The sequence below is a fragment of the Tenrec ecaudatus genome, chromosome 7, assembly GCF_050624435.1.
Source record: "Tenrec ecaudatus isolate mTenEca1 chromosome 7, mTenEca1.hap1, whole genome shotgun sequence".
Taxonomy (NCBI): Eukaryota; Metazoa; Chordata; class Mammalia; order Afrosoricida; family Tenrecidae; genus Tenrec; species Tenrec ecaudatus.
In genome coordinates, this window is record NC_134536.1 from 3,038,258 (window position 1) to 3,064,787 (window position 26,530).

Below are 26,530 nucleotides of genomic sequence, written 5' to 3' on the forward strand. Positions count from 1 at the left end.
GGCCTAGCCCAGTGGCAGGTGGCCATAGCAGGTGGGGGAGAGACAGGAGCAAAGAGGGAATGGCGAAGGAAAGGCCATTGAGCTGGGAAGAGAAGCAAGAGACCTTGGGGACGGGGAGCCCAGAGCAGAAAGCTGATGGCAGAGCGTGAACATTGCGTCATTGGGTGCTGGTGAGCTGGGGAGGCTGAGCATTTGGGGCTAATCATTCTCGGCTCAGTGGATAGGGCGTAGTGGCCTTGCCAAGAGCAGCTGTGGTGGAGTGGTGAATGGACTGGAGTGGGTGAAAGAAAGAAGAGGAGGAGAGGGCTTGTGGACAAGGCTAGCCACACATCTTTCCAGAAGGTCTTTTTGTAAAGGCCAGCAGAGGGGCCTGCTGCTGCTTTTGTTTATAAACAGGAGGGAAGGAGAGCGAGAAAGAGCTTGCTTTGCCAGCTCTTGGGGATGAGTCATGTGGGAGGGAAGACTGCTGATGTAAGAGAGGGTTGAGGGTGGCAGGAGTGGTGTCCTTGACCAGATGAGTGCATGGGACATTGCACACAAGTGGAGGGCCCGGCCAGAGCCCGGAGCAAGGACGATGCGTTCATCCTGACGAGGAGGAGAGGTTGAGCACAGCGTCTCATTGCAATGACAACAGGTGGGAAGATGCGTGAGAGCAGCGGAGGAGGCGCTGATGTTGGGATGCAGCTTTAAGCATGTGATTGGCAGGAGAGCAAGGCTGGCTGTCATCCTGATACACGCATGCCTTTGTGACCAACCATGCAACGTCCAGGGAAGTCCGGCTGAGCTTGGACTTGGTCAGGTGGCCTTGATGGCTGTAGGGGTAGGGTGTGTGTATGTTGGTCTTCCAAGTAAACATCGTAGTAGGAGATTAGGGGCTCTGTTACATAAGAGAGAACAGTGCATGCTAATTTACAAACGCAGGGTTATCTCATTGACTCTCTGCAGCGGCTCTGATGGGAAAGGGTGTCCATGAGCTGCGGCCACCAGTGTCTGGCCTCCTTTCTCCCCACGCTGTGCAGCTGTGTAGCCAGCCCCCCACATGGCAGCTCAAAGATGGACAGCTTCAATCCACCAAGTGGCACAGAGGAAGACTAGACCTAGAGACTCTATTACTTGGAGGGGTCCTCTTGTGACAGAGACGAGGTTACCCTGAGTTGCAGTGGATAGGCTGGCACAAGGAATGAGCACCTGCCCGCTCACAAGCACCTTCTCAATGCAAGGGAGAGCACCCCTCCCCACTCCCACCACCCTGCAAGGTCGTCTGTGTCTCCCAGCCATGACTCCCACTCCCTCTGCTGCAGAAACAACGTGAGCAGGACCCAGTCCTCTGGGACACATCCTCCAACTCGAGAACCTGTGAGAACCGCTGCTCAGCCTGTCTGCGAGCTCTGGCTAAGCACGTTGGGACTCAGAGCAAAATTTCAACTCTAGAGAGAAATACAGGTTCCAGGCGGAGAACGTGAAAGACTAGTCTAGTTCGGAGGACTCTTGGGATACAGCAAGGGGAGTAGATTGGCTCAACCATCCAGAATGCTTCCCAGGTTCAGGAAAGGCTGTTGGTCTCAGCAAGATCAGTTCCAGATCTCACCTGCTGGGTGAGCCCAGGGCGCTCATCTATGGCCCCACCTGCTGGTTGCCGGGCAGAAAACCAGATGGAGGCCAAGCTTCCAGGTCAAAGTTGTCAGAGACTAACTACCGCGAGAAGTCATGGCCAAGGGACTTGTTGACTTGCTGTGACAGCTGTTCACGTGTGCAAGAAAACACCAAGGAGAAAGCGAAGTGCAGTCTAGGGCTGCTGGAAGAAATCCATCTGCATATGTACATGCATGAAGAGGGCTTGGGCTCAGGGATCCTGTTCCAGCTGCTTGGAATGGCCTCTCCTCACAGAGGGGGGTTTCATCTGGCCCTGGTGCTACTGTCTGGCTTCTTCACCTCAAAGCAATGAGATCCCGGTCTCCTCGGTGCTGGCTTCCCAACCAACTTAAGCTATGCTGCCACCTCATCAGAATCCCATCTCCCCAAGGCTCCTCAGGAAGCACCAAGCTTCCCCTGACTGCTTCAAATCGCTGACAGGCCGGTGCCCTCGGTCTCAAAGGCCCTCCAGCATTGCCATTCAAAACATGAGCTTCCTCTCTGCTCCACCTCCTGTGCGCGATGCTCTTTGGCTTCAGACTCTACTGACTGCAGCTGGGCTGGGCCCAGTGTGGGGATGGCTGGATGCTCTTTGAAGGCAAAGACGGGCCTGTCCTGCCTTCTTCTGGTCCTGATAGCTGTTTTCAAGTTCCATGTCTGGCTCTGTACCCACATGCTCCGTGAGACCCAAGCTGTGTGGGCCACCCAATCTCTGCTAGCAGTTAGGCGTCCCGTGGCAGTGGGACCCCAGTAGCCAAAGGGTGTGCGTGACCCCGGGGATAGTCATGACCAGAGGTGAATACAGATGGTTGTTGTTGGGGTGCAGTGCGCATTTCAGTTCTGACTCATAGCGGCCATCTGCACAGCGCAGCACTGCACTGCCCAGCCGGCGCCGTCTGCACACTTGCGGGTTGGCTTATTCTTCGACGGTCCACGGCGCTCTCAGCCTTCCTCACCAGCCCTTCGTTCACAGGACCCAGTCATCGCCGAGCTTCCTAATTTGCCGTCCAGTTTTCCCACACATATGAGGCCGTGGAGAACGCCGTGGCTCCGGGCAGGCGCCCCATCGTCCTCAGTGACAACCTTTCTCTGGGACACCTCAAAGCGATCTTCTGCAGCTGATCTGCTTCTTCCATAGGCATCAGTGGTGTGTCCATGTGAAATAATCTTTTCCACAACTTCCGTCGTTTTCTCCGTTTAGCATGACGTTTCCTGATGACTCCGGGTTCCTTGACACGGAGTCGTACTCCACGCGGAAGGCGGCAGCCCTTAGCCCTCACCAGCAGGTGCTTCAGGTCCTCATGCCACGCGGTGTCATGAGCCAGGCAGTGACCGCAGAGAGGGACCCCGCACTCCCTGGTTAAGCAGAGCGCCGGGCATGGCGGAGATGGCAGTGAGCATAAGAGTCTTTGTCTTGGGAACTCCTGCGACCCTAGTTCTTTTGCATTTGACAGGAGTGGACTGATCCTGGGCCACGCCGCCCGTCAGGGGACCCTTTCAGTAGCTATGAAGCACCCCTGACCTATTTAGACCCCACGGGAGCAGAACTGTGCTCTGGCTTTTCCACGGTCTTTTTCAATGAAGCAGGTCTCTAGAACTTTCTTCCATGGCACGACAAGGGGGCCTGACGCAGCCACTCTGTGCTTCGCTGCCTGCCTCTCCCAGGGACCCGCTTGCTATCAGAGGTTCCCGTGAGCGCTAGCTTGTGCCTTAGACGGTTTAACTCGGGATCCCAGGTGCTCATGGAAACATTCATTCAGACCAGGTAGCCTGCTCAGACGAGGACCTATTCTAAATCCATTTAAAGAGCTAACATAACACCCACCAGGAATTAACTGTTATTATGAAACACACACACACACACACACACACACACACACGGGGGGGTTCTTATTGCACTGGTATGTGTTACACTGGGGAGACTCTGTATGTGTGGTTAGCTCAACAGGAGGCGTGTGTCGAAAGGGATGCTTACTGTACATATAGCCCCTCAAAGGAGTGGGCTGCAGGCACTGAGCTGCTTGCCACAAGGTCAGCACTTCAAACCCACCGGTGGCTCCGTGGGAGAAAGATGAGGCTCTCCGCTCCCATGCCCACGAAGGTTGAAAACCTTGGAAACTCGAAGCGGCAGTTCTACTCTGTCCTGCAGGGTTGCTATGAATGGATCACATGACAGCGAGTTGTGTTTTGGTATCGTTTACTTACATATGGACACATTCCCCATGCATCTCGGGTCTTAAATAAAGAGCTGGTAAAAAGAGTTCCCATAGACCCACACAATTGTAGGCAAGGTCAACCAAATTGACATGCATGTTTAGGCCTAGAAAAAGTACTGAAAAGATGCCTAAAATGGGAGAGCTGCTTAATTCTGAGCTTTGCATGGGGTTGAGCAGTTCAGAATGACATTTTAGAAGATAGAAATTGCTCTTGATTCCCCATTACAGAGGTTAGCGTGAACATGGCATATTAGGCCCGGCACACTTGTCTGCATGCATGCCCACACCGATCGGCTTCAGGGGTTCTTCTCTGTATTCCTGGATTCGCTGTGCATTATCCCATTGGCTCAGAGTGCGCCGGACTGTAATTGCTGGATTGAGCAGCTCCTGCCCAGGAGTCTTGCGGGCAGAAAGCATGGTGACAAAAGCCCACCTCCGGCACTCCACCTGGGGTCTACAGAAGGCTCTGCACCTTGAGTGAAGGAATGTGCTCACTGAAATCCTGAGAAACCACATGTTAGAAAACTAAAAGAGAAGAAACCTATTTAACCTACAGAGAAAACAGCAACCAAACTATTTGCAAAAAAGAAAATTTCATTTTTGTGATTATTTGTCAGAAGGGTGGGGTAACAATGAAAAACTGTTGAGTTTCTAGAACTTGCCAGTTAGCAGAAAACCAACTTACCTGAGGACAGGATGAATCCTCGGTCACGTCTGAGTATCAAAAGCGATGTGACACAGGCTTTTCTTCGTAATGTACCCTAAACTAAAGAGCCTGCGATACTGGATAGACCCCCGGTTTCAGTCAGCTCTCACGACCTGGTCCCGGGAACAGAGCACATCAGAATATTCCGCTTCCTTGATTGGTGTGTCTCTCCATGTGGCTCTTCATCCGGCTCCGTAGTCGGCAAGTTTCTCCCACATCGCCCGATATCGCATTGCTTGCTGGTCACGAGCATGCACGCCTGCCGAGGCGCTCGGTCAGTTCACATTTTCACAGGAGGGCCTCCATCCAGGTGGAGTGGAAGAGGTCCAGGGCCGCCTCCACCGTGTTGTAAGTTCATCGCTGTTCCCGCAATCGCCTGCCCTGTTTCAAACGCGGCGCATTTCCCTCCTCTCTGGAGAAAACCCTTGCACCCCACTTCCGAGCACCTTTGTCGCTCGGTTTGCTGCCTTGTACTTAAGCTGTTTGTAGGATGACCGTGAAGCGGATTTGTATTTCTGCTCCTGACCGAAAGCATTAGATTCGATGGCTTCACATCCTCTACCAGGTGCTTGTCACCATCTGCCTGCTGGCGCTGTGTTGACACCAATCCGATGTGCCCCGCGTGGGCTTTAGGGGGAGGTGGTGCTGCTCTTGCACCGCTGACAGCCAGGTTGGTGGTTCACACCCGCCCACTGCCTCGAGGGAAGGAGACGAGGCTCGCTGATGCTGGAAACATTACCGCCAGGAAACCCTTTGGAGGCTCTCTGTGAGTTGGACCCAACGGGATGGTGGTGGGTTTGAATGGCCTCCACCTGCTGTGAGAGGTACACCAACTCAGGACGGAGACAGGTGCTGTCTGCTGTCTGACTCATTTAGGTCAGAACTGCTTCTCTTGGTTCTTAGGTATAATTGGCAATTCCAATGAGCATTATTGAGAAGTTAATTAGGAACCTATTCAAGTATACTCAATTAGAAATGCACTCGACTGAACGCTAAAATATTACAGCCCAGGAGAAATAGGGGTGGGGCGGGTGGACGCGTTCAGGTTTGTGAGCCCAGGATAGATGTGAGTCCCGCTGCATGTGTGAGGTTGATCCAAGAGCTTGGGAGGTGCTGCTGGGTAAGTGTTGCTCCACTGACCACAAAGCCAGAGGTTCAACGCTACCAGCAGCACCGCAGGAGAAAGATGAGGCTGTAGGCTGCTGTTTGATTTGCCAAAAGGAGAATAAGGACCACTGCAAGGCAGAATCAGCCTGGTGGCTGTGTGGTTTGGATGGTCGGTCTGCTTTTTCTCCAGGCCTTGAACCTCATACCTGCTTGTTCTGTTTGGGTGTGCCTCATGCCATCCCCGCAGCTGGAGGTTAGAATGTTATTACGATTGTTCTTTTCTTCTGAGCATTACTCATGCAAAGCAAGAGGGAAAGTCACAGGAAGGAGAGTCACATCAGTAGCAGCCTTCACCAGGTTTCTTAGCATCCTAGTGCCTGCTGGCACCATCTGCCTGTCAGCGAGTCCGACTGTGGTGGCCTGTGTGCTGCTGTCATGCTGGGAGCGATGTCACCGGCATGTTCAAACACCAGCAGGCCACCCAATGTGGACAGGGCTCAGTGGAGCATCCGGGCTAAGGACTGGCTGTAAAGAAGGTGTAGACTAGGGTGCGGCTGCTATTTTCAGTCACCTCGTCTGCTCCGGAAGTTGGCCACTGACTAAGGAAGGCTAAGAAGAGCCGATGCGTTTGAATCATGGTGCTGGTGAGGAATACTGAGCGTCACATGGAGTGCCAGAGGAACAGAGGAATCTACCTTTGAAGGGGTACAGCCAGAAGGCCCTTTAGAAGCAAGGATGGTGAGCCTTTGCCTCGAGTGCTTGGGTCACGTTCTCAGGAGAGACCGGTCCCTGGAGAAGCACATCATGCTTGGTCATTTAGAGCAAGGCCCTCAAGAAGCTGGACAGAGACAGCGGCTGCCCAGGACGAGTTCAAAGAGAAGAGCAAGGGTGAGGAGGGCGTAGGCCCGGGCAGTGTTCAGTTTGGTTGTACTAAGGGTCACTATGGGGCGGAACCGACTGGACAGCGCCTGATGACGACAGCTAATAGATGTGCCTCGTGGTTCTGGGGGCGCCTGGTTTCTATGGCTGGTTTTCCGGCAGTAGATCCCCAGAAGTTTCTTCTGGGGTGTCTCTGAGTGAACGCAAGTCCTCAGCATTTGGGGGAACAGCCCCGTGTGTTTTCCTTCTGTGTTGCTCTGGTGCGTGTATGGATCAGAAGCAGGCCTGATTCCACTCTGTCGGGATCACGGGACGCTGGCGCTTTGGCTGCCTCCCAGCCTCTCCTTCCTGTTGTTACCATTCTAGTGAAACTACGGTGGTGGCGTCTCCTGCTAACCCACAGTTTCCGAAAGACGAAGGCCACCGGTGTTTGTCATCTCCAAGAGCTCATCTGCCACCTGTGCCTTTCCTTTCGTGAAGCATCTCCTCCGATCCGATGCCCATTTTAAAAGCCAGCACGTTTGCTTTCTTGAGGCTGGGTGACGATTCCTGTCCATGTTCTCCAGACGAGTCTCCCATCCGTAACTCAGGAAGTGCTCTCTCCCATCCTGGTCTCCGTGTTCCAGAGAGTACCTTTTGGTTTTGCCTTAATACAGTCCAATTTATCGATGCTTTATGTTTTTGTGCTTATTAAGTTATTATTATTTGTGTCTAACCTGAGAAATCTTTGTCAAACTCAAGTTAGAAAAGGTTTTCTCTTATTTCCCTGATCACTGATTTAGAGCCCCGGCTCTTACTGTTAGGTGTGTGCTGTTCAGGAGGTTCGTGCTCAGCTCTGGTGCGAGGCAAGGGCTGGGGCTGACGTCCTTTTTACTTTTCCCCGTGAATGTCTATCTCCTCGAGCACCATTCATTAAGAAATGTTTCTTTCTCCGGAGACGTTCTCTGACATCCGTGTATCTCTGGCCATCTCTGCCCTCTCTGTTTGGCTCGTTTATCCACGTGCCCACCCTCAGGGCAGCACTGTTCTGAAAGGGTTAATACAAGGAAGGCTTGGGAGCCTCGGAATCAACTTCCTTCTTTCCCAAATTGATGTAGGCTTCTGTGAGACCATCTGCCTGACCAGAAAGGGGACCCACAGGTACCATGATAAACGTCGTCTGCCTCAGACCCACCAGAGGCAGTGCGGGAGAAAGGGAGGCAGTCTGCTTCTAGGGAGACGACCCTCAGGGGAAGGCTCTGCTTGGCCCCGCACAGTCACTGCGAGTCATAGTGGACACAGTGGCAGGGGTTTGGCTTAGGTCAGGCATCGCACAAGGGGAGGGGAGAATGGAATTCTATACCAGCCCCAGGTGGGACAGAGGGCAGGGTGCTTCCGCTCAGCTTTGCCTGTCCCCTGGGCTGCATCTCATGCCACCCCCACTACTTCCTCATCTCCACCCAGGGATCCTGGAGGGGCTGCATGCTCATTGGCTCTTCATTCTTGGAGGGCCTGGGCGTCTCCATGGCTCCTGAACTGGCTCCCTTTATACCCAGCTTGGTGATGAAACTGACCAATCCCAGAGTTCGAGCCCTCTACACCTTATTTGCATGCGCCCACCCAAGCATTTGGTGGCCATCAGAGCTGTAATGTCGTTCGCTCCACTGCCACTATCTGTGCTCTATGCACAGCCCGTTAGCTTCCGCCGAATCCCTGCAGAGCTTCTGCCTGGGACACAGGAGTCTCCCTCAGGGGAAGTGAAAGTGACTTCCTGCCTTCTGAATTCCTGACCTGGGTTCTCTCGGCCATGTTCTGTATACCTCCCTGTGTAATTTCTTTTTGTGTGTATGCGCGCGCACATGCATGTGTGTTCAGGGGGTGTTGGTGTTTGAAGGCATTTCCAAGTATTTCCTGTTTTTGTTGTTGTTTGTTTTGCTATTATAAGTTGCATGTTTGAACATGTCAGTTTCTGCATGCTTCCTGTTCTCACTGTCCTGGAATCAAGCTGCCCCTGGGGCTTTCCCGGATTGCAGCCCTTCCCAGGAGTAGACAGCCTCATCTGGACACAGCAGAGCGGCTGCTGGTTTCAAACGACTGCTCTTGGGGTTGGCCGCCCAGTGCACCCCCCCATGTAGGAAGATACATACCGTGTCCTTGCCGGCACACATGGTCAGCTTCCAAAGACCAGGCCGCTGGGGGGAAATGGAGGTTGGCTACATCCGGTCACAAAGTAGAGGGCGAAGAGGGCGACCACAGCCATACAGAACTGGCAGATGACAACATGATGCAGCTCCGGCACCACTGAGAATCGTGGCCCGGCCAGGTGGACAGAGTCACTTAGCCACCTCAGCCAGCAGACTCTCCCTTCTGCTTGGAGTCCTGTCCCTCCAGGCAGAAGCCTCCAAGGCCCAGCATGGTCAGAGAGGGGACTTCCTTATGAGGGCTGTGAACGGGAGAGATGGCTCATGAGGAGTCACACCAGCGAGGGTCGGGTGCTGGTCCTTTGCCTGTGGCCTGAGGGACCTCACGAAGCTCACTTACTCAAATGAGTCATTTGGTTTTGCTTTTTTTTTTTTTTGGTATGTAGATCCCTTAGAACTTTCTATTTGCTGGTGATGAATGAAGCAGTGTGGCTCTTTGCCTTGCAATCTTTGTGGCAGAGGGATGTGTAGATTGTCCCATTTTGTTGGACTTCCAGGGTCAGACCCAGGAGCAGTGTTGAGAACCGACAGCTAAGCCTCGTTTCCTGTCTGAGGGCCAGTGGGAAGCCTCCGGTCAGCCGCCATTAACCCCGTGTTTCCATAGATGCCCTTTGTCAGGTGGAGGAAATCCCCTTTATCCCTCATGGTTGAGAGCTTTTATCCTCAATGAGTGCTCAAATATTTTTTTTTCCTCCTCAAAAATTTTCTTCTTAATCCTGCCTGACATCCAGTGTCCCGAAATGCCTGGTTTCATAGATTGTGCCTGGTTCTGGTTTCCCAATTTGTTTTTGATGCAAAGGCAGTTTCGATGGCAAGGAATCCTTCAGAGGGAAGAGTGGAGTCCGACCGTTGGTCCTCCACCTCATTAGCTTTCTCTCAGAACATAGATCAAACTGCCCTTTGTATAATGCGCTGTCTCCTGTTTCAGAACCTCAGGCCAAGGGAGAAACAAATGTTTGCCAATTCTCTGCTCCAAGCTGCTGCCCAGCTGTTCGAATCGCCATGGGAAATGTCTTAAAACACAACTGCCTCTAAGTCAGGGTTGTGGACCCAAAGCATAGTTTTGGAGGAAGGAGAGGTGTGATGGGTTAGTCTGGGTAGACTAGAGAAACAAGCCCAGGGAGACTCATAGTGTATAAAAGAGAGTCCTCTTCAGACTCACACAACAGATGCAATGACGCCGAATGCAGGGAGATCACAGGCCAGTGGGTGGGAAGTCTTGTGGATCCAGTGGTGGTGTAAGCATCTCAGCACTGGCCTGGGTCTCCACATGGCTCCTCCAGCTTTGAGACTCTGGCTGCCATCAGCATAGCTCCATGTAGCTTGTCAACAGCAATGTCTCGTAGCGAAAGAAGCAGAAAAAGTCTGTGGTTCTGGCCTCCAGCGAGCTATTTATCCCCTTAGCACCTCCAAGTGAGGTCATCAAGCTGCAACTGATTGACAGGCTAAACTCCACTCCTTCACACTTAATAGTTCCAAATTAACACCAGATTATGTAACTACCATATGTGGTAATAAGAGCTGATAAGCTGAGATCCATAGACAATTGATCCCGCCCTCAGTTCCTGTGCCCCACAATGCATATGGCTCTTGGGGTAGTGGCTCGTCCCCCTGACCTATGTGTCTGCACAGGAGCATGCTCCTTCCCATGTAGCAGTACCATCATTGCCCCTGTGATGCAATTCCACCCCCTACCCCTCCCCCAGGCCCTGACCAAGCAGTGTCCCCTCTCCTCTGTGTCCCCTTGGTCTTCCTCCAGCTTGTCTGGGGCAGAGGGAGCACTGCTCACTAGCACCACCTTGCTGTGGGGTCTGAGAGTGTCCAGCCAAGTCCTCTCCACAGGAAGCAGAAGCAGAGCTGATACCCCTGGTTCCCCTTCGGTGGCCACTTCGCCAGATCAGTGGGGACAAGCAAAGGTCAAACTCATGGAGTCTTTATGAGACTCAGAACTCCCTTCCAGCAAACTTGCCCCCCTAGAGGACAGGCTAGACCCGCCCTGTGGGTTTCTGAGACGGGAACTGTTGATGGCGGAGAAAGCCCCTTATTTCTCCTGCGTAGCAGCTGCTGGATTCCAACTGCTGACCCTGCGCTCTATAGCCCAGGACGTCACCACTATGCCACCAGGGCTCCCATGGGGCCAGCAGTCGTCAGGGCAACCGTAGACTCAGCAGTACCAAGAACACGCTTTCCAATCGGAGGTAAGAGAGTCCTAGACAGCTTGGTGATTTTTTTTTTCAGTTTCCCAACTTTTTCAAGATTCCTCAGTTGGACCTTCACTGGCGATCAGAGTGGAATGACTGGCTCAGCAAAATGTAAACCCTCCCTGGAGTTCTTAGTCTTGGCGTGCTGTGTATTGCTCTGATCTGCCAGCTGCCATTCCCACACAGGCTCACCCGCTCGCTATGTGGTGATGAGTGACAGCCTGACTTCATGGAGCCTGGGCTGCCCCAGAGAGCCTTGGGAAATTGGGGGAGGGGCGGGGGCAGCGAGGCAGTTGATTCTGGGATTTGTAATTTTTGAAAATGTTATTCCTCCGAATATTCTTAGGCCAGATGGAATCTGACGTTACACTCTCCATTCACTTCTGTTACCATGGGGGAAAACTTTGGGGTTCTCATTTCCCTATATGCTAAATGCTGAAACAACATCATAAAGCTGTGTGTGTGTGTGTGTGTGTGTGTGTGTGTGTGTGTGTGAGAGAGAGAGAGAGAGAGAGAGAGAGAGAGAGAGACTGAGACACACGGAGAAAGACTGGAAGCATTCTAAGAGTTTTAGGAAGCTGCAGTGCATTTGGATCTGTAGCAGTCTTCCGCTTCTTGGCTGTTTCAGAAGAGTCACTTACAACCATGGATTTGGGAAGACGTCGGATGTAGTACGTTCCATTCTAAGACAATGAACAGTTCCTCAAATGTCAACAGAGGCTCCACTTAATGATTTCATTTTTTTTCCTATCAGAAAAATCACATAGTGTATGTTTCAGATTTGCAACCGAGAAGTGGATCGCCAGTATGTAAAACAATAGATTTTGCCCAGGGATCTGATGGTGGACCTTCAGGTTGGGGCATCTGCTCTTGGGCCCGGATGCCGTTCCGAAACAGAGTTGAGTTACTGGACAAGCTCGGGGCGGGAGCAGTTCGAGAGGGCTGACCCTGGAAGCCTTTCACAGCAGCTGTCTTTGAACTTGTCTTCCGCAGCCTCATTCAGCACACTGCTGTTCCTAAACGAGTAATGTTTTCTCTTTGTCAGCAGGGGACCTCGTGGCACTTACTGTATCACGTGCCTACTTCTCCGGCCTGCACAGTGAAATGTAGGGGGCCACCTGGGGCAGGATGAGCGGTTGTGCATGGAGCACCCGTGGTGCATGCCGCCCTCTTTTGAATCGGCCCCAATCCCAGACTTGGGTAACTGAGTCCCAGGAGCGGACTCCGTCTGCGCCCAGACGAGGGTGCAGCGCCGTGCGTCACAAGACTTGTGATGCTGCAGGTTTCTGACAAGGCGTCCTCATCCTTCAGGGAAAAAGTGACTGTTTTTCCTCTTTTTAGGCTGTGCCCTGTGAATACCTCCACACTTCCCTTTTCTCTGCCGCCCAGGGCTGTCACAAGTGCGCGGTCCTTTCGGCCTCCTGTCCTTCTGTGGTTAAAGGCTCCTCATGTGTTTCCATTAGGAAGCCAGGGGAGTCGTGGGCGGGCGAGGGTCCACTGCCATGCCCTCTTGTTCCTGGTTACTCGGGACTTCTTTCCATCATAGTCCAGCTCTTCATGTGCAGAAACGCCACCGTCGGACAGGCGGTCTCTCGGGGGTAGACGGAGAGCTTGTCAGCCCCGAGTGAAGCAGGCTGTGGCTGCTCCCGCCGAGTCGGACCGGTTAGAAGCCACATGCATGTCTCAGAGAGCCCCGGGGCAGGGCCGTGTGGAGCCCCCTCACTTCATAGGAGAGGGAAGAACACAAGCACGGCTGTCCCATGGGAAAGGACTCTCTCCTCTAAGGAGAAGGGAGAGGTGTCCCACGGAGGAATATTAGACCCTTGGGAAGCCTGGAAGCCCAAGGGGCCGTGGTGATCAGGTGGGTAGACCCAGCCCTGGGTCACAAGTCCTCCAGTGTCTCCTCCGGGGTCTCCTCTCTGATCTCAGAGGACCCTGGGTGGCAACACCCCACCTTGGACTTCTCTGTAAAGGGACAGGGCGGTGCACTTCCTCTTTCAGGACAGACACCCTAGTCCGAGGGTGGAGCACCTCCAAACAGGGAGGCCCAGAAGGAGCTTCCCCGGGGCTGCTTACACCCTGTGTTCACGCAGACAGCCCTAGCCACAGGGCCAGCACAGGTGGGTGATGGTGATGGTGGGGTCTCCCCAAGACCAGGTGCAAACCTCAGTCCACTTTATCCATGAGTAGGACTGGTCAGCAGCACCCAAACCCCCCAGCGTCCCCAGGCCAGTGGTCCAGAGCAGGATGTCCGGCCAGTGTGTGTGCGCTGTCCAGACGCGGCTCCAGTCTGACTGTCCAGGCTATTCCAGACCTGCAACCTCCAGTGCTAATGGGCACTTGGGGTATTCCTGAGAACTGCACCCTTTAAATACTGCACGTGTTTTTCATAGACCCCACTCTGGGTACACGCATTTTTAAGAACTGGATGAAGGTTTCCTGAGCACATCAGTGTTCCATCCAGCGAATCTTACACATGTTGGTTCACGTCACTGACAGCCATCCCCACACAAAGCACCATCTCGTGTTCCCACCCCACATTCCCGGGTTTCCTGTTTCCATTCCTCTTTCCTCACCCTTTGAACTTTGTTCTTGGGTTAACACGGCCTTTTGGGGCCTCAATGGTTGGTTCTTCATTCTACGGTGTGCCTGTGTCTCCCGACAGGCCTGTTGCTTAGCCAGAAATTGAGCTATGAAGGTGAGTTCATTTACAGGCCTAAGGGCCACTGACCCCAATGTGGAACAAAGAAACCAGCAAGTGCTGTCCACAAAGGGCCACGTCTGAGCCACCAAGCTTTCGGCACAAGCATCTGAACACACTTCTCAGCTGGAGTCACCTGGGCAGAGAAGGTCCACGGGAGGTTTCCACGGAGGTCACCTTTGTCTTCTTTGATTTCTTTCGAAGACTAGAGCAGAGGTGGTATTAATTTAAGGGGTGGTCACATTGATGATTTGGTTTTCTGAACCGGAACCATGAGGCCTAAAGTACACCAGACTCCGACAGCCCCGAGGGGACCTGGGAGTGCCGATTCCCGGTCACAGCCAGGCTTGGCTGGCTGGTCTGCGGACGCCGATGTCACTTTGTCAACATGTTGTCTAGACCTGCAGAAGAGTGACGATCACTTGCCCTGGATACTGTTGATGCTCTTGAAAACGTCTAGCCCCCGTGGCAGTGGTCCAGGTCCCCTCTAACACGCACATAAGCTTCTTCCTGGAAATGTCTTGCTTTCCACCTCTACCTGTTCCTCAAACTGGTGCGTCAGGTCACATTCTGAGATGGAGGAGGCGGTGGAAGCCCTGCGGGGGCCTTCTGGTGGCTGAGAGCGGCTGGCTGTCATTCCTAACTGTCTTTTTCTCCTTTCCTTCCCTGCCCCCAGATGAATCGGCTCCTAAGGAAGTCAGCAGGGTGAGTAACGTGACTCCAACGTCTACCCCTGCCCCTGTGTGTGAAGTCTGTAATGCTTTGGGGTGGGTTACAGCCCTCTGCCATGTGAACGCTTTCGACAAACCAGAGCCGAGACCAAGGCCCTTTCCCAGGAGCCCCCCACTCACACAACTGAAGTCAGAAGGGGGGCACTGAGCCCACAGGCACATTCTGTTTGGATGCCACAAGGAAAATCTGAGATTCTGAGTCCTTAGCGAACATCTTTGAAGCCTCCCACTAGGAGAGGCGTCCTGGCTTCTCTCGGGGATAAAACAAAGCCAAAACCAGAAGATGGTGTCACCCTGCAGAGGGTGCCTCCACCTGGGGCCCTGCTGCTCTGCCGTCGAGCAGAGCCACCTTACAGGAAGTGGCAGGTGCCCTAGTGCCGCAGAGCCCTCTGGTCGGCTGGACTAGAAGGCCCTTTATGAGTGAAATCCTTCCTGCCTTTTCAGTTCACTTAGTCTTCTTCCAGAAGAACAGAGGAACGATGCTGGCTGGCACTCTCCCACCTTACACAGACGCCTATATATTGTTTTCATGCCTGAGCCGCACTTTGGGGCTGACTTTCAAGGACTCTCTAAGGGTTCCCCACTGCTGGTGGGTCAACTACAACTCATCGCAACCCTTTAAGACAGGGTAGAGTGGGCCATGTAGGTTTCCCAGACCGTAACTCTTTACGAGGCTGGAAAGCCTCATCTTTCTCCCCACAGAGCGCCTGGTGGTTTCCAACTGCTGGCCTTGGGGTTACCAGCTCAGGACAGAGCCCCCTGCAGCAGCTTAGCACACTTAAAAGTGTGGCAGGCCATGCTGACAGCAGCCATGGGACAGGTTACAGGGGAGCTTAGGTGGAGCGGTGGGCAGCGCTGAGATTGGTGGGAAGGGGTCAACTCAGCAGGAGGGTGAGTATGGCCACCAGCTCAGGGAACGCCATCAGGGTCACTGACCTCTCCCTGGGGTCATTGTCGAATTGGCGTATGCCTTGCTGTGTGTATTCACAACAAAAACAGTTCTTAACATTTTTTTTAATGAAAGCATTTAGCTTTAAATTAAAATTCACTACAAAGGAAAATGTGTCTTAACCATGCGCCCTGTGTCAGATAAAGATAATCTTCTTCTTTTGTGATGGAGCTGTTTGTCACCAAACACTCGGAGCTCATTTCCAGGGACCTTTCCCTCCCTCTTGTCTAACCACACAGACTGCTCTTTAGCTCTGAGGGTCAAGGAATGGGAAGAGATTTTAAAATTTATTTGGGATTTTCAGGAAGCACACTGTACACAGTCCATCTCAGTAAGCATATCCTGTTAAACCTCCATAAATGAGGGTCTCTTTCTTCTTTCACCAGCCCGCATCCTGCCGTCCTCCCTCCCTCCTCAATTGCTCCCCTCTCCCTGCTCCCACTCCGTCCTAGGCCTCTTGGTAGTAGTCACAGTTTTGTCTTTGAAGTATAAATGGCATTTCCTTTTCTTTACCTTTCCTTTTAATACTGGTGCTATGAGTTAGTTCTTTGTAAGACTGATTACATTGACTAAGCATAATGTTCTCCAGTCTTATCCATATCTTGCGGTGTTTAAGAGAGTTTTTTTTATGGATGCACAATATTCCATTGTAGGATAAAGATATTCTCAAAGGTGGAGTGGATGTTGAAAACAGTCAGTTCACGTTGCACCTGACACGGTGTGGTGCAAAAGCTAGCTCACCATCCTGACATATAAGCAAATGCACCGTTGGTGGGACGATGCTCTGGAAGAGTCTGGCATCCCTGGAGGAAGGAAGGAAGCCCTCACCGCTCAGCCAGGTTGAGGTCGGGAGAGAACCTCCCCCATCTTGAGCCTCGGGCGTCTTGAGATCCCTTTCCTCTGCCCGAGCTCACAGTGAGAGTCCTTAGAGGGGCCTGGAGTAGTTCTTGGGCTTGGGAGACCAGTAAGTTCATGTTAGACGGCCTGTGTTTATTTGAGTGGTCAGCCATCAAAGGGAGCTCTTTGGGAAGGAGACATACTGGAGGGCAGATCAAAAGGGATTGCTGACCCCATCCGCCCCACAGGCCTGCTCTTCTCCATTTAGACTTCCTTTTGGTCTCAATCTCAAGGACCGTGAAAAAGGAGCATGATTGGGCTTCCCCCGGAGTGCCCAAGCTGCCCTTTGTTAAAACGCCCTTTTAAATCTAAGAGTGCCTGGTTATCGGGGGAAGGTCAGAGAGATGGGAACCCCATCTTCAGACGGGCACAGACCCAGAGGGGGAGACGGCAAGACACAGGAGCTTCCGTTTGGATATTGTTGCTTGAGGAAGTTGCTCCAATGGTGCAGCAGCGGCTTCTGATTCCCCTCGGCACATGGATTTGGGGTGAAGAGGTAAGTTCCCAGGTACAGCTAGGTCTTCCGGGGTCCGTCCCATATAGATGGTATCGAATGCCATGGGGGCCTGCATGCCAGTGCCTCAAGAGTGTATCTGCAGGCCTAAACTCTGGGCACATCGGTGGTGGATGATGGAGAAGACTCAGAAACGCTGGAGGAGAAGACAGAGCAGGGAAAGGAAAACGGAGAGAAGGAGTGTGTCAGCAGTCATGCCACGACTGTGGGACCACGCACTTATCTCGGCTTGGCCTTACCTGGCTTTCCCCATGCCTTGAAACCACACCTTTTATTTTTTTAAACCGGGCTTTCTTTGAGGTCGGAGGGTAGGTTCACAGAACCAGTTGACTTCCCGTCAGCAGTTTCTGCGTGGTTTGGCCTGAGATGTGGGTTGTAAACTCTACGGGGTCTGAGCGCTCTTCCCACACCCTTCCTTGCTTCCCTTGTCCCATCTGCCCTTGTCCCATCTGCCCTTCTCTCTGGCCCCAGCCTGCCTTCGGGGGCTTTATTTTTGGGTAGATGCTGCCCTTGGGCTCCTTGTGGTTGATTGCTTTGAGAACCAGTCTGCGCTCAGGTGTTGTTCACTTGGTAGGCTAGCCTACCACGTTGGGGCACAAGGGGATTCCCCATGGGGTGAAAGGGGTCTCAGAGAGCATTCTCAGAGGTCTCCCTAGTCTCCATCCGCCCCGTACAAGGCTGGCCTCTCATGCGACTTTGAATGAGACCCTAAGTGTGAACAATTCTCCACATTGCTTTCTTTTTAAAGCACTTGGCTGAATAGGAAATGCTCACTGGAGACACTCTGACCTGTTCAGCGGACCAGTTTCTCTTGTGGGTCAATCGTGTAAAGTGATCAATACATCTGGGACAGGGATCCCATAGACAAGGGGTTTATTGACCCCTCTGACCTCCATGGACCATCGCCTCTCTCCCCTCTGGGGACACTGGAGAGAGAGGGATCGTGTCAGAACCTTGTGGAAGTCAGCATGCCTGCAACAGGCTGGTGCATTTTTTTTCTAAATTTTTTTCTAATCAGACCTCTTCAGTTAATCAACAAATAATCACGGAGTCTCCACTTGACTAGGCATTTGGGACTCATCAGGGAAGAAAATAGAAGAAGTAAAATCCCTGCTCTCTGAGAACTTACATTAATTAGTTGAGGCGGGAATCAGGCAACAAATAAGTCAACAATAAGGAGTCTGCTGTTGATAGCAGGGAGCCCGCAGTGGGGTGGGGTGGGGTCTGCGTGGCTAAGGAAGGATCATGGTGGGAAAGGGTGAGCTATGCTGCTCCTGGGGGGAGGCTGGGGGGACGGGGCATTCCAGGCAGGCGCACACAACACACAGAGCCCCCGGGGCAAGAAGAGCCTTTCTGGCTAGAACTGAGTAAAGGGCTGAGAAAGCTTTGGTAGAGGCCAAGGGCAGAAAGAGGGAGATGGGATTGGTCATGACTTGTCTGCCTTCGTCGAATCAGTGCAATGAACTTTTTCTTTGATTGCTATGAACATAACGGTTATTGTCAAAGTGGTTTTAGCTTACAAGTGAAAAAGCTTTCTGACACAGAATGGGGAGAGAGATTATGAAGACAAATGATACATATCGGATGCTGACTTGCTAGAATGTAGATCGGTAGCCAGCTCTAGAGTTCTTGGGTGCAGTCTCAGCCCCTCAAGATTTCGTAGCTTTTGTCCATGACATTTGTCGATCTAATGTTCAGAAGGGAACATCTGGGCTCATTCTATTTTTTTCCTTTCTAACCATTCAGTTTTTATGTTGTTTCTTTCATCTCTGATGTTTACAAAAATCTGTCATTTGCTTTTGGAATTCATGACATCGGATCTCTTAACTTTTATTAGTTGAGTCTGGCGTGTGATGAACTTCCTGAATCATCTTCCAAGTCCTCTCTCTAGAATATGAAACAGCTGTCGTCTTGTGTTTGCTTCCCGGTGCATTGGCTCTGTCCCACTTGTTCAGTTCTCTCGGCGCTCTCCAGGGAAACCCTCCTGGAGATGCCCAACACTCACTGCCCTGAAGTCCACTGGGGCTCCAAGGGGCCCTGGAGGGCAGAGTAGAATGTGCCCTGTAGGGTTCAGACTGCACACCTTTCCTGGAGTGGGAAGCTTCCTCTCTCCTGGGCTGAGCAGCGGGTGGTGCAACCCACTAGACCCCCAGGCCTGGGATTGATAGGGGTTTTGGAATTTGCTCACAGGCCTTGGGCAAGAGACTTCAACTTCTGTCGTGTAATACTGTTCTCTGCCGTTTCTAATTGTGTTGACATCTCACAGTTGCCCCGTCCTCTTAAAGTGAGTCTTTAATACCTCTGGGGCCTTTATCTTTATTTCGCTCTCTTATGACCTCCTCCACGATCTGTTTCATTGTGGCAAAATGAAATGTATAATGCAGCGATAGGGCCCTCTTCTGACTTATTCAACCAAGGCCGTTAGCCACTTCCAAACTGTTTCATCGCTCCAAACAGAAGCCGGGCTGTCACTAAGTCAGCCCTCCCCCCGCATCCACGTTAGGCGCCACGGAGTCAGCTGCAGCCCATAGTGGCCCCTGCACAGCAGGAAATGTGGCGCGGTCCTGCACCAGCCTCACAATGATTCGTGTGCCTGAGCCCATTGTGGTAGCTACTGGGTCAGTGCGTCTTCTTGAGGGCCTGCCTCTGCTTCGCTGCCCTTCCACTCTGCCAAGCATGGTGTCCCTCTGCCCCGTTGACCACTAATACAGTTTGACCCCCACCTGCTTGCCTATTGCAGATATTTAGCATAGGTGGGATCGTGTCATATTTGTTATGTTATGACTGGAGGTCAAGCATAGGCTTCATGTTTTCAAGGTTCATCCATATTGTCGCACTCACCGTCACTTCATTTCTTGCCTTGTTTGCTTGTTTTTGTGGGAAACTCACTTGTATGTCACCAAAGGATTGGAGTCCATTTCAGTTTTACTTTGCCTCCTGTTACGGCCGCTGCAAACACTGTTGAGGTCGGAGGAGTGAAGAATCTGGAGGGCTTGCCAGGCTGTGAGCCTTCCCGTTGTTTTATTTTTAAATAATTTTATTAGTACGACTCTCCTCTTGACTCCCCCCTTCGAGGAATGCCACGCAGACAACCCATTAAAACGGCAACAGTGTCCTATTAACCGCCTCCCATGTGGTTTTCTTTCCTTTTCCCACCCCCCTTATACTCCTATACCTCTTCTCTGCTGCCCCACCCCCCACCTCCTTCCCACCACCCCCACCCCTGAGCCCTGGCCTAGTAGTCCTGAAAGTCTTTCCTTTGCGATGAAACATCTGTGTGTCCTTCTGAGATGGACTGACTTTTGCTGAGCCTCGGACCCTCGGCAGTGCATCGTGCACGTCTTGAGGCTGTGACAGACGTGTCGTTGTTTTCTCACCCTGTCTGTGCCTGTGTCAGAGTTTGTGTAGGGAGTGGTTGGCTGTTTGCATCTTTTTGCTATTATAGAAATTTCTGCAAGAAACAGAGTGAAGAATCTGGAGGGCTTTTTCAGACTGTGACCCCTCTCGTTTTTTTAAAAAAAAATTTTATGCGTATTACTTTCCCGTTCGAGGAGCGCAGCGCATGCAAATAAACGCCTTGCATCCGCGCATGCGCTCGTGCATTAGTCTCGCTCTTCGTTTCTTTAGGGTATGTGACAAGTAAAGGGATTGCAGGATCATAAGCTATTTTGAGTTCCAGCAATTTTTACTATCTTTATTTTAATTTCTCTGCTATTTCTAAATCCTTTTTAAAAAATTGATTTAGATTGCTTAAATTTGGGGCAGCTTACTTTTTTTTGCTCACCATTTTGAACTGAGACTGTTGGACTCGGAGGGGTGGGTGGTGGGTGCGGACTCCCTAATCCGCGTGCCTGATAAGATGCTGCCTCCAAGCACACTCTTGCACAGGCTGCAGTGGGGGGCTCGGGGCCCGGCAACCCACTCACATGCCTTGTCTCACCACACAAGCCTGAACGCCGGAAGAGGGTCTCCCCTGACAACCAGTCCGACACAATCAGCCACCTCCGGTGGCTGGAAAGAAAAACTCCAGCAGCATCTGATTAGACATCATCATATTAATTAGTCTCCTGGATTCATCAGTGCCATTGGGTTCAGGGTTTGGAACTTCCATGGTTTCGTAGACGCTTGTCTGGGAAAGAACCTGGCGTTGTTCCTTTACATCTCTAATTCCCGCAATGGGTGACCCCACCCCTGAGAAAGTTGCTGTGTGAGTCTGGGTAGACCAGAGAAAGACAATTCATAAACACTCATATTTTATAGGAGAGAGTTTTATATAAAAGGGCAAGTGTACATTAAGCATCCCAACCTAGTCCAGTCCAAGCCTATATGTCCAGCACCGATCTACAAAGTCCTCCTCAAACTCACAAAACACGCGATGACACCAACTGCAGGAGGAAAGCCGAACCAGTGAGCATGTAAGCATCTTCACGCCTGCAGTGGTCTCCATGAGGCTTCTCCAGCACCCAGGGCTGCATCAGGAGAGGTCCATGTGGCTTCTTCTGAAGGATGTCTCTCAGGAGGCTGAGATGTCTTGCCAGCGGAGGCAGCGAACTAACAAAGGTAGTGCACACTGGTCTGATCATCAAAGAACAAAAGACCAGAATGTGGAGGCATGCCGGCCGAGCCATTTATCTCTCCGCCCTTCAATATAGCACACATGCGTTCATTGGCCAGGTTGGCACAATAAACCTACCTATCACAGGAGTGGTCAGCCAACTCAGTTTAGGGACCTGCGCCTTAATTGAATGAATGGCTTGGAAACTAAAAGGGTCCACGAGTCTTGTTAAAACCAACAGACCCACTGGCCAGGTCTGAGTGCCTTTTAGGCATGGACCTCTTTTCTCCAAGGGGAACTGCGGTTATCGCAGAGCAGGCACTCCCGGTACACGGTTCCGAAGGCCTCCAGTTGGCTGAGTGGCTGTTGCTGTGCTTTCACTCCACTCTAGCGGAACTTCATGTGCGGCTGGGTCTGCGCTTGGTGATGTGGATGGGATGAGATTTCTTGACATGGCCACTGTTTCAGTCGTTCTCTTTCCTTCCCTCACGAGCATCACCTGGTTTCCAGCATCCTTAGACCAGAGCCTAGTCAAAGTCTGTGAGCAGACAGAGGGCCTCTGCCGGGATCTGCTTCGGTTTCGTTGGTCTGTAGATCAAAGCATCTCTCCAGTTTAGAGTACTGAAAAGCCAGGATTTCACATTGAAGACTAAGATGTACCTGCCTCAAGCCATGGTATAAGTTGGACAAGGAATGAAGGAGACTGTATTAGTTCGGGGAGTCTAGAGAAGCAAATCCAGAGACACCTCATATGTGTATAAGAGAGAAGTTTATATCAAAGAGCAATTATACATTAAGAAAGCATCCCAGCCCAGTCCAGATCAACTCTATAAGCCTGATATTAGCCCATATGTCTGATACCAGTCTACACATTCCTCTTCAGACTCAGTAAACACATGCAATGACAATGAATGTAGGAAGATCACAGGCCGATGGGTGGAAAGCCTTGTGCATACAGTGGCGGTGGAAGCATCTCAGTGCTGGTGTGGTCTCCACGTGGATTCTCCAGCTCCTGGGCTCTGGTTCCATCAGGGGTCTCCATGTGGCTTGTCAGCATGAAGAAAGCAATGTGTGTGTGTGTGTGTGACCTCCAGTGACTGTTTATATCTCTCGTGCCTCCAAATGAGGTTATCTGACTGCGACCTGATTGACAGGCTAGACTCCACCTCTTCACTCTTTTTTTTGTTTGTTTCTGGTTTTTATTTAATACATAATTTTTGGGGTTCATACAACTCTTATCACAATCCATACATACATCAATTAAATAAAGCACCCTTATACATTCGTTGCCCTCATCATTCTCAAAATTCACCTTCCACTTGGGTTCCTGGAATCAGCTCATTTTCCATTTTTTCCCTCCCCTTCCGACCCCGCTCCCCCCTCCTAATGAACCCTTAATAGTTTAAAATAATTATTTTATCTTTTCTTACACTGCCAGGCATCTCCCCTCACCCACCTTCCCATTGCCCATCTCCCAGAGAGGAGGTTACACATAGATCCCCAAGATCGGTTCTCCCTTTCTATACCCCCTTCCCTCCCGGTGTCGCCACTCTCACCGCTGGTCCTGAGGGGTTCATCCGTGCTGGATTCCCTGTGTTTCCAGATCCCCACTGCACCGCTGTGCATCCTCTTGTTTAACCAGGTCTGCCAGGTAGAGTTTCCAGTTGACACCAGATGATGGAGCTGCCACAGACACCAAAGAAGAATTGATGCATTTGAGTTGCGATGCTGGAGAAGACTATTTAAAGTACCAGGGACTCCTCAAAGGACAAACACATCAGTCCTGGGAGAACTATGGCCAGGGTGCTTCTTAGAGGCAAGAATTGCTAGCTTAATAGACTTTTTTTTTTTTTGGCTGTTGGGCATGTTTTCGGGAGAGACCGGTCCCGGGAGAAGGATGCCATGCTTGGTCAAGTAGAGGGGCATCTCTAAAAGGGGAAGGGTCCTCAAGGAGATGGGTGGACACAGTGGCTGCAACAACAGGCTCAGACATGGGAGCAATCTCCAGGATGACACAGGACAGGGTGGTGGTGTGTTCCGCTGTGATCGGGTTGCTATGGATTCGAACTGGCTCGATGTCATCTACCACCACCAACAGCAATAGTTTCTCTTCCCGTCTCCTTGGGGGGCTACAGTCGAATTCATCATTGCAGGGAATAAAATATTTGAAGAAACGATGGTCATTGCCAGCCCCTGTCCCTCTGACCCTCCTCTGCCCATCTGCTTTGTCTGTGACTACAGTCCTCAGTCACAATCTCTCTAGATGTGCATTTAAAAAATCTGACCTGTGTCTCTAAGAACATAATATTACAGACACAGGAAAACTAAAACCAAGCTAATTCTTCGCCATGACTGAACTCAAAGCCACCCTCCCTCTCGAGTCGGATAGGGATGCCCCGAGGGGCTTACAAGGATGTGCGTCTGGATGGAGCAGACCAACACCCCCCCACCCCCCACCGAATTGCTGGACAGTTTGACCCCTGGACCTTTGGGCTAGCAGGCAAGTGTTTCAACCAGTGCACCTGAATACCGTCCGTTTGGAAAATGTCCTGCTAGTCTTGTCTTCACGTGCTGACATTGTTGTTGTCAGTGGTGCCTGAGCTGCTTCTGATCCCTGCGCTCTGCAGAGACGTTAAGGCTGTGACCTTTCATAAGCAGACCACCAAACCTTTCCCCTCAAGGCGGCTCAGGGCTGCTGCGAGCTGCCGATCTTTCAGCCAGCGTCCAGTGCACAGCCGCGTGTACCACAGAGCCGCTGCAAATGCCTCTCTCAGGCTGTTTGCACTTTGTTCCCGCTTCGCACTGTAACATCGGCATTTCCGCGACGTTACATCATCTAATATCCCTCCTGAGGAAAGGATCCCACTGCGTTTCTCTGTGATCACTCACTTGTGCATGCCATTTCTGGATCTGAAGAGGGCCTCTCTTTCCAGAGACGGGATGTCTTTATGCACAGAGCAGTTTCTTTTCCATGAGATACTTCCCAAGGGGCCGAGTGGGGGCGTGGTGGTGAAGAAACTAGAATCTGAGGTTACTGGGTCAGAGAACTTGGATATGTGAGGGCATTGAACGCACATTGGTAGGCTGGCTTATCAAAATCATCATTCTGTATAACTTTGAATTAAAAACCCCAATCAAACTCATTGCTGTCGATCAATGCTGACTCATAGTGACCTTATAGGACAGGGTAGCGCTGTCTCTCTGAGTTTCTGAGCCTGTCATTCTTGATGGGAGTTCCCTGATTACATGAATGTGAGTGCACAGTAGGACATTGTTTTATGGCGTGTATTGAACGCAAAAAGGCTTATTTCCACGTGTGAATCAGCTACATTTTCTTCCCTGTGGAAACTGCAGCTTTGTGCAGGTGTATTTGAAGGTGTTTCCCTGTGTAGTACAGAGGGGTCCTGAAGGCAGTGTGAGTAGGGCTGCTAACTGCAAGGTTGACTGTTCAACTCCCACCCCGCCCCGACCCGGCTGCTCAATGGAAGAATGAAGATACTGTCTGCTCCCATGAGAACCCTTGTGGAGGGTCGCTGGGGCTCAGAATGGCCTTGGTGGCAGTGGGTTTGGAGCTATGGTTTGCCTGTAACTTTTGTAAACCAAGTTTAGAGTTCAGTTCCTATTCTGCCATCATTTTTCTGGGCGGCCTCTTGGAAAGTATCTTCCTGCGTCTTTAATGCAAAATGGGAAGGAAACCAGTCAAACGTAAGGGAAGGCAGCCAAAACAGGATGAAAATTATATTCTTACATTCATTTACTAGAAAACCAAAATATACACTAAAAAATAGACCTAAACTAAACATTAGCTCATCATCATCAGACAACATCTGAGAAAGCAGATGGGAAGAGGAACTCAGAAATGCATAGGACACCATATAAACTATTGACCTCATTAATAATGCAAAGGTTATTTCCTTAAACCGATACACAGTTCTGTTCAAGAAATACCAATACACGAGCATTGTTGCTGCTAGGTGCTGTCAATTTGCCCACGAGGATGAAAATATGTTAGGACCTGGGCCACCTTCACGGTCATTGTCACCTGGAGCCCACTGCTGCAGCCATGGTGTCAGCTCATCTTGTCAAGCATCTTCCTCCTTCTTGCTGCCCCATCCACTTTAGGAAGCATGCTATCCTCCCAGGGCTGATCTCTCCTGATCTCACGTCCAAAGCACATGAGGCATACTCCTAAGGACCATTCTGGCTGTACTTCTCCCAAGACAGAGTTTATGGGTTGCAAAGAGATCCAGAAATCTTGAGTTGGGTCTCATCAAATAAACTCAGCAGAGCTTTAAAAGAATAAGGTTCCATTGCCAAGGGGATGGCGAGTTGGCACCTTGCGCTTCCACGGTGGTGAGCGATGGCTATGATCTTGACCAGAGTGCACTCATGGAGGAGGCATGCACACTGATTGTGAGTACGCCCTGCCTGCAGCTCAGAGCTTGAATCCGAGGCGCATCCTGAATGCAGCATTATTGAGAACTGCTGGCTCACTCCGCTGCTGTTTGGTGGGGAGAGGATGCTATCAGGCATTTGCTAGAGCAACTGAAAAGAGGGCTCACCATTACTTGGGTGGGAGAACTTGGAGAGGGGAAGATTTGGGTGGTCTCAGTGTATGTCACTACCAGGTCCCAGGTTGGGATGGGATGTATATGTATATGTATTGTTTCCTTTACCATTTTATTGTGACTTGGGTGAACGTTTACAGAGCAGACCATTAGCTTTGTACATGCCACGGTTCCTACACATTTTGTTTCAAGGCATCTTCTGCCATCCCTTCCGTGCTCCATCCCTTACTCCTCCTCCTCCCTGTGTCTCTGGGTTCTGTCCGTCCTTCTTTCCTAACCCTCTGAACTTTGTCCTTGAGTAAGTGCCGCCTAACTTAAAATAGTTGGTTATTCTAAGGCACCTCACGAGCGTGACTGCTCTCCATAGAGACCTATAGTTTGGCTGGAAGTAGAGCACCAGAGGTGAGTTTGGGCTCTTCATCACCCTGTGAGCTTGGATGGGTTGTCCTTAAGAAAGCAAAAGAGAGGAAGGCCTTCAGCAAGATGGATGGACACCGTGGCTGCCACAGTGGGATTAGCACAGGAACAACGGTGAGGATGGCTCAGGGCCAGGCACCTAACTTGACTTGACGACGCACACAACAACAACAACAACAACAACAACGACGACAGATTTCTAAGGCAGTCTGGGTTGGTGCAGGTGGCTCCGTCTAGACGAGTAGCGGAAGTGTTGAAGGTTGGAGCACACTGACTA

The 26,530-nt window shown here is 51.4% G+C and overlaps 1 protein-coding gene across 1 annotated transcript in view; it reads left to right on the top strand.

The window, feature by feature from the left end:
* The window catches only part of PDE10A (phosphodiesterase 10A), a 203,292-nt gene that overhangs the window by 98,871 nt on the left and 77,891 nt on the right, over nucleotides 1-26,530 (top strand). Inside the window, exon 3 of the mRNA XM_075554279.1 lies at nucleotides 14,299-14,327. Within this exon, the coding sequence (XP_075410394.1) occupies nucleotides 14,299-14,327 (29 nt within the window). The remainder of the gene's footprint in view (nucleotides 1-14,298; nucleotides 14,328-26,530) is intronic.